Below are 13,200 nucleotides of genomic sequence, written 5' to 3'. Positions count from 1 at the left end.
CTCCAGACACCAAGAAAGACTGTTATCAGGAAAACAAGATATTTTCAGTACAGCCTAAAAACCGTTAATCTTTTTGTAAATTTTCATGTTCCTATTAGCCAAGCTATGATGCAGTATGAGCCACAATCATTAATATAAACAATCTCCATTTAAGTAAAATGTAAACATGATTTTGAGAGTTTATAATGACCAGGTTTTCCTTATTATGCTAAAATAAGTTATTAACATTCATCAGCCCAAACCTATAACCTGCGAAACAACAATTACTGAGTGTCTTATGGAAACTGTTGCAAGATAGGAAGATGAAAGTCCTACACAGTGCAGTTACTGAACAGCCCAGCCCGTTCAAACTGAACAGTCTGTCACAAAGGCATACTCCACAAAGAGCAACAGTATCCCAAGTTTCCCTGATGGTATGCCCGACTTCATTTTTCTCAAGGCTGCTTGAAATTCACTCACCCAATCATTGTTTTCAACCAACTTTTATTCATGGCCTATGTCACAGCATGCTGGCACTGTGTGAACAGGGGTGAGGGGAAGACATCACAAAGGAGGCCTGACACCACCCTGGAAAGCTCACACCTGTAGTGAACACCTGTGATGCAACACAGCAAGACTTGTGTACAATTATGGCTGAATGCTGGGGATCAGTCTCACGCTTGGGGCCATCTTTTTATTATTAAAATTTTTATTATTTTTATTACTGCCTAGCCGTAATTTTCCCTTGGCAACATTTTTGCTCATCGTTCTAGCCCTGCATTTTTGTCCTCAGACCCAGTTCTGGCTTTTCTCCATCCTTATTATGTATATCAGGGGAGCTGACACTTGGAGGCTGAGTTTCCAAGGCTCCTGGGCTAGATGGTTTCCAGCGCAGTTCAGCCAATGGGATGCAGTGGAAGGAGACGAGAGGTAGGAGAAATGGAAAAGCTGGGGTACTTGGACACCTCTCTGCTTTGCAAACACAGCTCCTCCAGGGGCGCCTGGGTGGCTCAGTCCATTAAGCGTCCGACTTCGGCTCAGGTCATGATTGCATGGTGCATGAGTTCGAGCCCCATGTCAGGCCCTGAGAGCCTGGAGCCTGCATCAGATTCTGTGTCTCCCCCTCTCTCTGCCCCTTCCATGCTTAGGCTGTCTCTCAATCTCTCTCAAAAATAAACTGAATATTTAAAAAAAAAAAAAAAAGCATCTCCTTCACTGGCTTTAGCAACCACCAGAAGCCCAGCAGGCTTACAGAAATACCATGTCCTCACGTGGTCCCTCCAGCATGCAGGGAGCAACATTTTCCTGCTATGGCTTAGCTCTACCTTGCCTCTGCCCATCCTGGAATTTCTCAACTCTTGAATCACCATGTAACCAAGTCCCTAGAATAAAGTCCCACTGTGGTTAAACACTGAGAGTACTTTCTCTGTTCTAGTACTGACTGAAAAACTCCTGGAAATGAAATTCACATGATCTTTATAATATACACACACACACACACACACACACACACACACACACACACACTTATCTTTCTTTTCTCATATATGTATATAGTTATATAAACTTTCTTAAATCCTAATTTGAAACCCAGTAGCTATAAGTAAACACGCATAATGAGTAAGACTGAATATTTTTTAATATTGATTTTTTTTTTCTGTCTACACAAGGGTCACCCTATGAACCTTCACCAGACTCCCCAGCCACACAGCTCCCGTCTCATCCAGCAGCAGCCCCCTTCCCGGTTGGTGCTTCACTGAGGGACAGTCTTTGTATGTGCAAGTATACATATTCTGCGCTCACCTTTCTAGCAAAAACCACCTTGGTTCTATACTTTGTTTCTTCACCTAACAGATTTTAGAAAGCCTTCACCAGCCACACAAATACAATGATCTTATTCTTATAAGTGGCTACATAATATCTTTTTTTTTTTTAGTTTGTTTTTGTTTTGTTTTTTTTTTTAATTTATCTTGAGAGCGAGAGTACACAAGCGGGAAGGTTGCAGACAGAGAAAATTCCAAACAGGCTCCCCACAGTCAGTATGGAGCCTGATGCAGGACTCAAATCCACAAACCATGAGACGGTGACCCTGAGGTGAAACCAAGAGTCAGACGCTAAACCGAATGACCCACCCAGGCGCCCCTACAGAATAGCTTATTGAATGGATTTACCATAATTCAGTTTACCTGTCTCTTAAACAATAGCCTTTAGGTTTCCAAAAGCTTGACATTACTTAAAATGTTGCCTTATCCATTTCTGTATTTTATCTAAAGGATAAATTCCCCAGAGTAGAGCAAAGAAAGAGATGTGGGGATTTTAAATAATAAAAGGTGATCTTAAATAATTCTTCGTAGAAGCTCTCACTAATTTCCCACTACACAAACAAGGATCATAGAAATTGTTTTTCTATTCACAACCACAGGCTATCAATCTTTGCCAGTATGCCGGGTAAAAATGGGTCTCTCATACAGACTACTACTATTAGTTAATTTAAGCATTATTCTCTGAGCTTAAGAGACATTTATATTTCCTTTTCTGTGAATTTTGCCTATTCTTCTGTTGAGATTTTAGTCTTTTTCTCGCTGAGTTATAAGAAGGGTTTTTACATGAAGGAAATTAGCTCATCATCCCATGTAAATTGCAAGTATTCTTCTCCTTTAACATTTACCTTTCACCCATGGGTCTGTTATTTCTGCCACATAAAACAGTAATAATGGAACTCTTCATTCAGCGCTTCTAGCTTTGGGTCAGACTTTAAGAAGGATGGTCTCACTCTGAGGTTCTCCAATTAGTTTTTTCAAATACTGTAAGATTTCTTTTATTTGATGTTTACTTTTTTTTTTTTATCCAAATGGATTTTGAGTTATAATGCAAAGCTGATATGTAACTCACTGCCAAACAGACTTGTATTTCGGGGGGTTTTCTAGGCCACTGATCTGAGCCTGCAGTGTTTTGCATGAGAGAGGCATGCTGGCTATCTTGTACCCACACAGCCTCTGTGCAGAGTCAACACGCAATAAAATACTGGCTCAATTAATGGCTGATTGGATAATGAGGAGAAACTACGTAACAGAAAAAATCTTCTGGGTGCCTACATATTTAAGATCTTATCCCAGGTCCTTTAAAACGTTCTTCTTTTTAGAAATACACTTACTATAAAATTCACGATCCCAATCATTTCTACGTGTACATTCCTATGGTGTTAAGTATACTGACCGTGTCATGCAACCACGCTCCAAAACTTTCTCATCCTGCAAAACTGAAACCCTATACCCATTAAATAACAACTCCCCGTTCTCCCCTCCCCTAGTCTGACAACGACCATTCTACCTTCCATCATTATGAATCTGGCGAAGCTAGGCTCCTCATATAAATGGAATCGTATGTATCTTTTTGTGACAGGCTAATTTTACTTAGCACAATGTCTCATGGTTCGTCCATGCCTCGTCAGAATCTTCCTCTTTCTCAAAGCTAAACAACCTTCTGTTGCGGATCCACTTATTTGTCAGTGGATAACTGGGTCACTTCAAAACTTCTTAAGCCTCAGGGCACCTGGGGGGCTCAGTCAGTTAAGCATCTGGCTTCAGCTCAGGTCATGATCTTGTGGTTCATAGGTTTGAGCCCCGCATCAGCTCTGTGCTGATGGCTCAGAACCCGGGGCCTGCTTCAGATTCTGTGACTCCCTCTCTCTCTGCCCCTCCCCCATTCATTCTCGGTCTCTCTCAAAAATAAACATGAAAAAATTTTTAAAAAGAAACAATGTTTCTTAAGCTTCTATCAACGTAACTTACCATGAAGCCCAAATTTTCTAAACATCAGTGCCACTACAATCACATACTAACACAGCAGTTGGGGGTATTCACTGTTAGAACTGTTCACTTCTGTACAAAGACAGACCATAAGCATTTTTTTGAGCAGGAATGAAGCATGATTAGATTTGCGTTGTGAGATCTCTAAGGGATACGTGTTACAAAATCTGCAATGTAAGATCTAAAAAAGGGAGAATCAGCCTGGCTTGGAGACCGAACGTGCCCTGTTCCAGAGGCCATCCAAGTAAATGACTGTGAAGGCTAGGCAGGCAAATGTGTCAGTCTGAGCAGGTGCGACAACAGAAATGGCAGGGCCTGGGAAAAGTGGGGGTTAGCTCCCCAGTTTTCCAAACATGTTCAGATTTAAAGAATAAACTAAACACAAGGCAAAGGAAACATTCTGCTGTTTACCTTACAGGCAGCCAGCTTCCTACTGCCACCTACTTCCTCAGTTCATAACCACACTCTACAGACTATTTGTTTTCTCTTCTTTTGCCACCAATTAATGTTATTTTAAGGTTGTTTGCTAAGCAATTAAAAAAATTACGATGCCTAAAATCAAATATCCTTTGGGCCATATGTACGAAACCCTGACAAATTTACAGGTACCTTCAAAAGTGTTTGAACAGCTTAAAAATTTTAGCAATATTTTGGTTTGATTCCAGGAACCAATGTCATCAGCATTCACACACAGTTCTTAAAGCTAGCCAGAGGGACAAACCATTCCCAGAGGTATTGGTGATCTTTTTTGCCTGGGCCCATCAAATCTTTTCATTAGCTTAAATACTGAAGTTGCATATTGACAATACAGGGTGCTTATGTTTCAGAAATTAATAGTATTAGGGCGCCTGGGTGGCTCAGTCAGTTAAGCGTCCGACTTTGGCTCTAGTCATGATCTCACAGTTCGTGAGTTCGAGCTCCGCATCGGGCTCTGTGCTGACAGCTCAGAGACTGGAGCCTGCTTCACATTCTGTGTCTCCCTCTCTCTCTGCCCCTTCCCTGCTCATGCTCTGTCTCTGTCTCAGAAATAAATAAACATTAAAAAAAAAAAGTTAATAGTATAGAGGATAACTAACACAATTGACAGATCTATGAATTTTCAGTCCTTTTCTGCTTTCCTGTGGCTTTAGTCTTTTCAACCAATTCTTGCTGAAATGAATTCTGTCAGGAACACATACTTGGTAATTTCTGTACCAGGTGATATTTCTTTAAGTCTAACGTGAATACCTCACTGAGTTCAGACACAACAGGCATGGGTTGGAAAGATATTAGTAATTTTACAAGATAATCATTTTATAAGTTGTTCATCCAAGAGAGCACAGCCTCCACATGCCTAAACCATATCCTAGATGAAAATTAAGTAATGTTCAGGGTCACACTGAATCTAAGGTACCTTGAAAGTACCATTTCTTGACCAAAGGATCACTGATCGATGGTCATTTAAATAATCTTCTTGGAGCTCTCGGTGGCTCAGTGAGTTAAGCATCTGACTTCGGCTCAGGTCATGATCTCACAGTTCATGGGTTCAAGCCCTGCACTGGGCTCTGTACTGACAGCTCAGAACCTGGAGCCTGCTTTGGATTCTGTGTTTCCCTCTCTATCTGCCCCCTCCTCCACTCGTACTCTGTCTCTCTCTCAAAAACAGATAAAAACGTAAAAACAATTTTCATGTTTTCTCTTCTTGGGAGCCTCCTCCCAAGTCTCCTTTTCTTGCGAGGAAGCCTCTGCTTACTAGACACTGACTTTCTGGAACATTTCACTGATCCCTGTGGCTTAAGGAAGCATCCTAATGCATTCCCAAATCTACTACTCCAGCACACATACAGTCTCCTTCCTAGTGTACAAATAAAATCAGTTGTCCCTAGATGAACAAATTCCCACACACCTACAACTAGGATTACCCTTGCGCTCCTTCCTACTCCCTGTCCCTATAATCGCTACCAGCACCTGATCACGGTTCTGGGAGCCCCTGGAGAACAGTGGCTATTTCTCATCATGTTTTCCAGGGTCCAGCAGAGTGAGCAGCACCCAGGGAGAGCTCACTCCAACTCTGCTGAGCAAACGGAGATTTAAAGGCTTTCATTTGGTCGGCAATGAAAAAAAAAACTAACAGGAAAAAAAATGAATTCAAAACTCCTTTCCTTTCCTTAGCACATTTAAGTCAAAAATACAATGACATTATAGCTCTTCATGACCCCTGAGAACTTGCATGCTCATCTTCCTTCCGCAAGTAATTCATTTAAACCCAGAGTGTCTGAGGTGCTGGAAAAAACGTGATTCAACCATTTAAAGAGCTATGACTCTTAAATTTCTCTTCTAAATGAAGAGTGGTGGAAACTATCTTCTGGGGTCCCTAGAACCATTACTGCCTTCTCTAGAACCCTCTGTCACATTCACCTCCTGAGCTGTCAAGCCAAGGGGTTAGCAGATTTGCCCGCTCCAGATTTATTCTCCTGTCTATCACCAACTCCCCAGGAAGCTCTTCGAAGTGGACATCCTGGACGTGTTGTAGCACCTATTCACGCATATGATGAATGTTTGCAGGGCATCTGATATACCTGCCAAGAACTTCGCTTCCAACAGAGCAGTGAGCAAAGCTGACAATGTCCCTTCCATGGTGCACACCAGGATCTACAAAGGCGACTGCAAATAAGTAAGACAGACAGCGATGTGCAGAGGCATACACAGGATGTGAATAGGGTTATGGAGCACATTCTGGAGCTGACTGTAGGGCAGCGTCGCTAGAACATGGGGACCCTATGGAAGAACGGTCTCAGTGACCACACCCCTACACAAGAAGTCCCACAATAAGTGTCAAATGGACGGCTAAGCTAATTAGTGACCTCATTCTCAGGAGGTGACTCCAACCATGGCAGCCCTTACTCAGGAATCCACGATAACTTTCTTTCAGCACGTCACTAACTTGACATCTCTTTGACAGTCTCAGAAGTGACAATTAGTTCTTGTAACTGTCCACTGAGTCCTGGCTCTTTCTCCTGCTAAGGTTTAGTCCCACATGTTCCTGCCCCTTCTTCCATCTTGAACCTTCCACCTTCCAAGGGAGCCTTTCCTCCCAAGTTCAAGTAAGTGCTGTCCTCTCTTAATTCAAACGTAGATATTTTTAAAGTCTTACTCTGCTTTACCCTTCTATGACTTGCCTATTTCCAGCCTTCAATTTCTAGAGATAGAGTTAATCAAAAGAAAAAGAAAAGAGTGTGAAATCTGTTTTATTAGAGGAACGTTGCCCAGCTAAATAGCAGGAAATACTCTGGAACCATTGGGGGCCCCAGGAAACACACACATACTCACGTACACACTCATATATACATACACACAGGACCTTGGGTTATTAAGGTGGCTTCTCTTGGTAGTGGAGAAGGAAGAAAACAGCCAGTAAATCCTTCTCATTTAACTGTGAGACAAAGAAGCTTGCTCATGTAAACACCCAATGCGGCTCGGTGGGCTGGACCAAGGACAACGCAGAACTGTGAAGCTCAAGACAGAGTCTCTCCCCCAACAGCTCAGAGGACAGTTTTTCTGTCTTTGAAGCCATGAGATATGATTATTAAATTGGCATAATTTAAGCTGTTTTCAGTGAAGTATCACTTTCAGGTCATTAACATTCATCTCAAATCCCATTAGCTATGAAAGAATAGCAATTAGTTAAGTAATGTGTATTATTAATAACAATAACAGCTGACCTTTCTGGAGTACTGACTAAGCACCTGTGTACTGGGCTTACTCCGTCCTAACAAGAGGCCTCTTATTTGGGGTCTCATTATCCCCATTTCACAGACGATGACAGACAATCAGATGGGTGGAATCAGGCATGCTGGATGGCAGTACAGGATTCAAACTCAGGTCTGCCTGACTCTACAGCCTGTCCCTCTCACCACTATGCTGCCTCATCTAATTCATGGGCTGGCACTGTAGTGCTGCAGAAAAAAACAGAGAGACTAACATACACAGCAAAACGCATGTATCCACGCACAACGCTCACACGTATATTTGAACACATCTCATAAACACCCTTTTCTAGAACACAAGGGAAATATTTTTCTTCATCACAAACGACTGGGGAAAAATGGTTACACAAATAAATAATCCTGGGTCCTGGAGAAGCACAAACATCAGAGGCAAGTAAGGAAGGTAGCACACATTTTCTGAAACAAGTCATATGCACAGTGGCCTCCAAATGCTCAGGTACCTGGTTTTTCAAAGGCCCAAGGAAGCCTAGGTTTTCTGCCATCCTCTGAGCTTGGCTGTCCTTTATCCCTTCAATAATGTCGATTTCTTCCTAGGAAAAAATGAATAAAATAAGGAAAACTCAAGACAGGCAAATGAAAAGATTCACAACCTGGAAAGAAAAGGCTCAGTATTTATTTGCAAATGAGTAATTCAAGGGTGGCACCTTTCCAAAGATCTCCGAGGAGGGCTACCGCAGCTGCCTATAGGGTATGTTTTAATTAGCAGACCATCTAAAACACAGCCTTTCCAAAAACTATGTAATTCTTCAGGGTGGCATGCTGACAAGACAATCGGATGCCAGTTTTCACTTTTAATTACTATACAGATGGCACCGACGAATATTTAGTCAGTTAATTTTTATGACATCTTTTGGAAGGCTTCCAGAGTAAGGTTTTCCTGCCTAATATTGCTGTTAAGTTTAGAGCTTGTCATATGTAGGTTAAATATTACCATATGATTTAAATACCCTATTGATGATGATAATTATTAATAATACCTGAGCTCTACAAAGTGCCACTCTCCAAGATACTAAGTGCTGTTCATATACATTATTTCAGGTGTTCTCTTCACAAATGGAATGGCTTGTTTAAATCACAGTAATTTTGAAAATGAGTAGGTATTATTGGTAAGCTAGCATGTAAAGTCTCAACTTAACTTCCAAGGTAGCTAACCTAAAAGATGTAATGTTGGTGAAAATATTCCAAAACCAATCACCCAAAGTATCAGTACCTGATCTAAACAAAGAGGTTCAGGAAAAAAAAAAAATTCCTGCTTTTTGAAGGGAAACAAAATCACATTCTAAAAGAAATAATAAATCTTTCTGCTAAAAATTTCTAATGTGATTTTTTGACACCAAGAACCCCAAATTAAAAACCAGAATTACAGTTCTAAAGACCATAGATTTTTCTTCTCACAGCTGAGGTAGGTTGAGAAGCACTTTGTACACATCACCTCATTATTTCTCACAATTCTGTGGGGTGGAAATCACTGAAGTGATTCAAAAACAATGAGGCTTGGAAACACTGAGATGCTTGCTGGTGAGTTAGGATTTGACCTCAGCCAGATCTGTGACCAGATACTAAGGGCAAGCTTTAAAGGACTGAAGCACACGGATAGAATCTGGGCCTCTGAAGGATTCTGGTTTACATAAGCTGTACTGAAAGACATCATGGCAGTCTCCAGCTCACATCTGGTGTCCTAGGAGCGGATTTCTGGATCATACACACTGTGCGGTGGGGTGGAGTCAACCGGGTGAAATGGAAACACCGCAGTCCTCTCCCATTGGTTAATTCTTGGGGCAGGGTATGGAAGAAATGAGAAAGGAAGAAAAGGCAGGAAGGAGGAATAAAGGGATGGAGGGGGAAAGCAAAGAAATAGACCCTGGATAGGGAATACCTTGGTTCTGCCCAACCTCAGCTTAGTGCTCAGTAAGAAAAAGGACTCAAGGTCTTTCATGCCGTAAACCCCAGGAACGAACGTGCGGCTACCAGCCTCAGACTGCACATTAAATCTTTAACAGCTCATGCAACAATAGTCAATGAACACAGCATAGTCAGGAATACAAACACACCTTAAAAATAAGCTCCGGATTCGAAGCGGCCACCTCTTCGATGTCAACGCCCCCCTGAGGGCTGCCCACCAGCACGGGGCCATTGCAGGACCGGTCCATCAGAATGGCCAAGTAGGTTTCTCGGGAAATGTCCAAGGCTTCAGCAACCATCACCTACCACATTAGTGGGAAAGTCAAATTAATTCAGCATCAAGCTCATTCCCACTTGGAAATCTATATAAACTTGCTACACAAATCAAACAGCTTCATTTTAGGCTCTTCAAACCCACTGAGTTACCTCCCAGAGATTTGAGAGTTCTGCTTTCATGGTACAGAATGCCCATTTTCACCTCCTTAATTGATCCTGCTAACTTGCTCAAGTGACAGGTATTTGGTTTGCCTCAAGGAGCTTTCCCACTTTAATCTTTTTTTTTTTTTTTTTCTTCTTCTTCCTTGAGAAACCCTGACACTTAAGAAAAACTCCAGGGAAGCAGTTGTTATTTTAATTTGAGACATTAACAGTACATACATATTGCCACATTGATTTTTCTCAGATTACACTAGTGGAAAACCAAGTTTGCTGCCCCAGAAAGGATTCTTTTACAGTACATCTGATGCTTTATATGTATATATGCCTCTATCTCATTGATCAACTGTATTGCTAATTCAATTTATGCTTCCTTTTAAATTACAAATATACTATTTGCGTGTTCAAAAATAACACAAAAGGTACTAGATGTATATAAATGAGACAGTGAAAGCAGCCCCCAGCTGCACATATACAGAGCTTGGGCCTCAGCGGTTAGGGTGATCAGGAGCCCATATGAAACGCTTGTGATCATCAGATAAAGTAGCACCTTTGGGAGGATATGGTCCCGTGTATGCGAGGACTGTGCTTGGGCAAGAGACAAGTGGGATGGAAGGATTTCATTCTGCTCTCACTGTTTCGGCTGGCTGTCTTGCTCAGTGCACAACCACAACAGCTGTGTGCAGCAGGCCTACCAGGAAAAATCACCGCTGACTTCTCTCTTTCCTATACATCTACAAGCATTACAGTAGTGCGCATGGAAGCATACTATACGTGCTTGAACGCTTTTCTTTCTTCTTGTTTTTAATATTAATATTACAGCTTGGAAATCTTTCCAACATTCTCTCTCTTCATTGTGACTAGATGGTACTTATATGTCAGTATTTATTTGACCATATCCCTACTGACAGACATTTACGTGGACTTCAATTTTTCTCAAATGCTACTTGAGTGCTTACTTTTGTGTGTATATCTTCACTCATTTGTTTTCATATCCCTATAGTAAGGTACCTAGAAATAAGATGGCTAGGTTTTAGACTCTTCATATTTAAGATGTTAAGTACTCTCAAATTGCCTTAGAGAGAGAGACTGTACCAAATGACACTCCAAATAAAAATGGTAAAAGATGTCTTGGATGGGAAAGAAAGAGAAAGAAAGAAAGAAAGAAAGAAAGAAAGAAAGAAAGGAAGGAAGGAAGGAAGGAAGGAAGGAAGGAAGGAAGGAAGGAAGGGCAGAAAGAAAGAAAAAAAGAAAAGAATATTCATCATCAGTACTAGAAGTGAAAATAATGAAAGCATTTAGATTGCTTTTCCTAAAAGTAGTCCACTAATAGGTTTCACAAAAGAAAGTCACAGATAAAACAGCATTTCTTGCTAATTACCCAGATGTCATAAAACCACAAATTTTTAAGTCACATGAAATGGGATAAACATATGACGACCTAAAATGCTATAAAGAAATGAACTCAAAATTTCTTCTTTTCAAACACTTGTGGAATTTATCACTGGTTAAAAATAAAATACCTGATAAGAGGCATCATAATGACTCTTTTATCATAAATGGTAACTCATGACTATGTAGGAAATACTTCTTGGCACGTGGTGTTAAGATTTTCATAGAAGCATTCTGTTTTCAAGTTCACTTTCTATCTAATAAGAGCTAGTCTAGAGAACAAGATTTAATGATTTTCAGTAGTTATTCTGAGAAGCAACACAACATTCTAACTTTTTAGGAGATGTGTCATTCAAGAGTCCTATTCTTAATCTTCTAAAATGTTGACAGATGTTCTGTACGTTCCATCAAATTTCTATTTGTGAGAGACCAGCTGCTGTCTGAACTGGCTCCTGCTTGGTGGAAAGAAAGTATTACTCTTTAAGAAAACATTCGCAGTGAATTCCACGAATGCTCTCATCCCACCAGGAACTCAGTTAGATACGTCTCAATAATGTGACTTCATCTGTGACTGACAAAAACAGTATCATCAGCACAGCCTTTTCGTGGAGTCCCCCAGGAAAGAAAGCTTTTTCACTTACTTTACCCTACTGGACCACTGAACCTGGCTGGTTGGTTTGTTTTTGCTTTTGTTTTTAATATGGTGCTGTTGAAACTGTGGATGAGTACCAGTGCACAAACTATTCGCAACAGGACCATGATTATTAGATAATATTAAAAATATATTCGGTTTCTGAACTTTGCTTGCTACAGAGCAGTAAGCTTTGCTGGTACTGAATCGTGAAGAACATAATGAGGAGTGCAGTCTCACCTCCCCTATTATTATTCTAGGGAACACACCTAAAATGCATTGGCACAGACTTAGAAAAAAATATCCAATGTGTATAAATGTACGTATGTGTGTTTAAACAGCTTCTCAATTAAACTTAGAAATAAAAGTTTCTGGGGGACTTCTACTGATGTCCAAGAAATTCATATGTAAAAAAAAATGCATGTTCCTTAAAACCGCATATAATATTATTATAGAAACGGGGTAACATACGTTTTATACAGAAAAAGGACAGAAATGATATTTCACTGTGGTGAGAATCCAAGAAACGTTTATTTTCTAATTTCTATATTTCTGTACTACTGGAAGTTTTTATGTGTGTGAATCACTTTTACAATCAGGGGGAAAAAAACCACTACTTAAAAGTAAATCATTCTAGATGTTTCCTAGCAATGACTCAATGTACAGGAATACACTTATCTTCAGTCTTTCAAAACCTATCTACAAACTAATTTTATGCATTACCACACAGTGCAAATCTGCTTTAGGTATTTTTTACATGCTTTTAAAAAGTATCACAAACTATAATCTAAAAAGAAATATATTCGTATAAAACAACGAATTCCTACAAACAAAAAAGTACTTATCATGTCCTCTATGGACAAATTTTGAAAAAGTTAACAAAGGCACAAGCTCATAATCAGATTTAAAAGGCAAATACAAGTACTGTGTTGGGCCAAACAAAAATCAAAACAAAACACTTTTGAGTTTTAAATAGTTCTTAACTGTGAGAAGTGGGGGTAAAGGAAAACAGCATAACCAGTTTTGTCAATATGCTTTCCTAACATTTATAAAAGCTTTATGTTCTCAGAGTGAAAGAGCTAAGGACCACCAGGATTTCTATCTCCCTCTTTGGGACCAAGATAGACCCTGTCATGGTACGCTAAGTAAACCACCCAGCGATTTTTTTTTTCGTCATGTTAACAACTTTCCACACAACTCACCCTGAAAATTAAAAAGAGAATGTACTACCTCAGGTTCTCTAGGCATAACACACTGGCAGAACCTGGGTATATTTTTAACCTTA

At 40.3% G+C, this 13,200-nt stretch overlaps 1 protein-coding gene across 3 annotated transcripts in view; it reads right to left on the bottom strand.

Annotated features, from left to right (window-relative positions):
• The window catches only part of SUCLG2 (succinate-CoA ligase GDP-forming subunit beta), a 326,405-nt gene that overhangs the window by 180,409 nt on the left and 132,796 nt on the right, over positions 1–13,200 (bottom strand). For all 3 annotated transcript variants that reach the window (XM_027039196.2, XM_027039197.2, XM_027039195.2), the window contains exons 5-6: positions 9,607–9,759; positions 7,996–8,085 (exon numbers count right to left, since the gene is read on the bottom strand). In XM_027039196.2, the coding sequence (XP_026894997.1) occupies positions 7,996–8,085; positions 9,607–9,759 (243 nt within the window). The remainder of the gene's footprint in view (positions 1–7,995; positions 8,086–9,606; positions 9,760–13,200) is intronic.

This window comes from Acinonyx jubatus, chromosome A2 (assembly GCF_027475565.1).
Source record: "Acinonyx jubatus isolate Ajub_Pintada_27869175 chromosome A2, VMU_Ajub_asm_v1.0, whole genome shotgun sequence".
In the NCBI taxonomy this organism is placed as follows: domain Eukaryota; kingdom Metazoa; phylum Chordata; class Mammalia; order Carnivora; family Felidae; genus Acinonyx; species Acinonyx jubatus.
The sequence above is the reverse complement of the archived record's forward strand: the minus strand, read 5'-3'. Positions and strand labels throughout refer to the sequence as shown.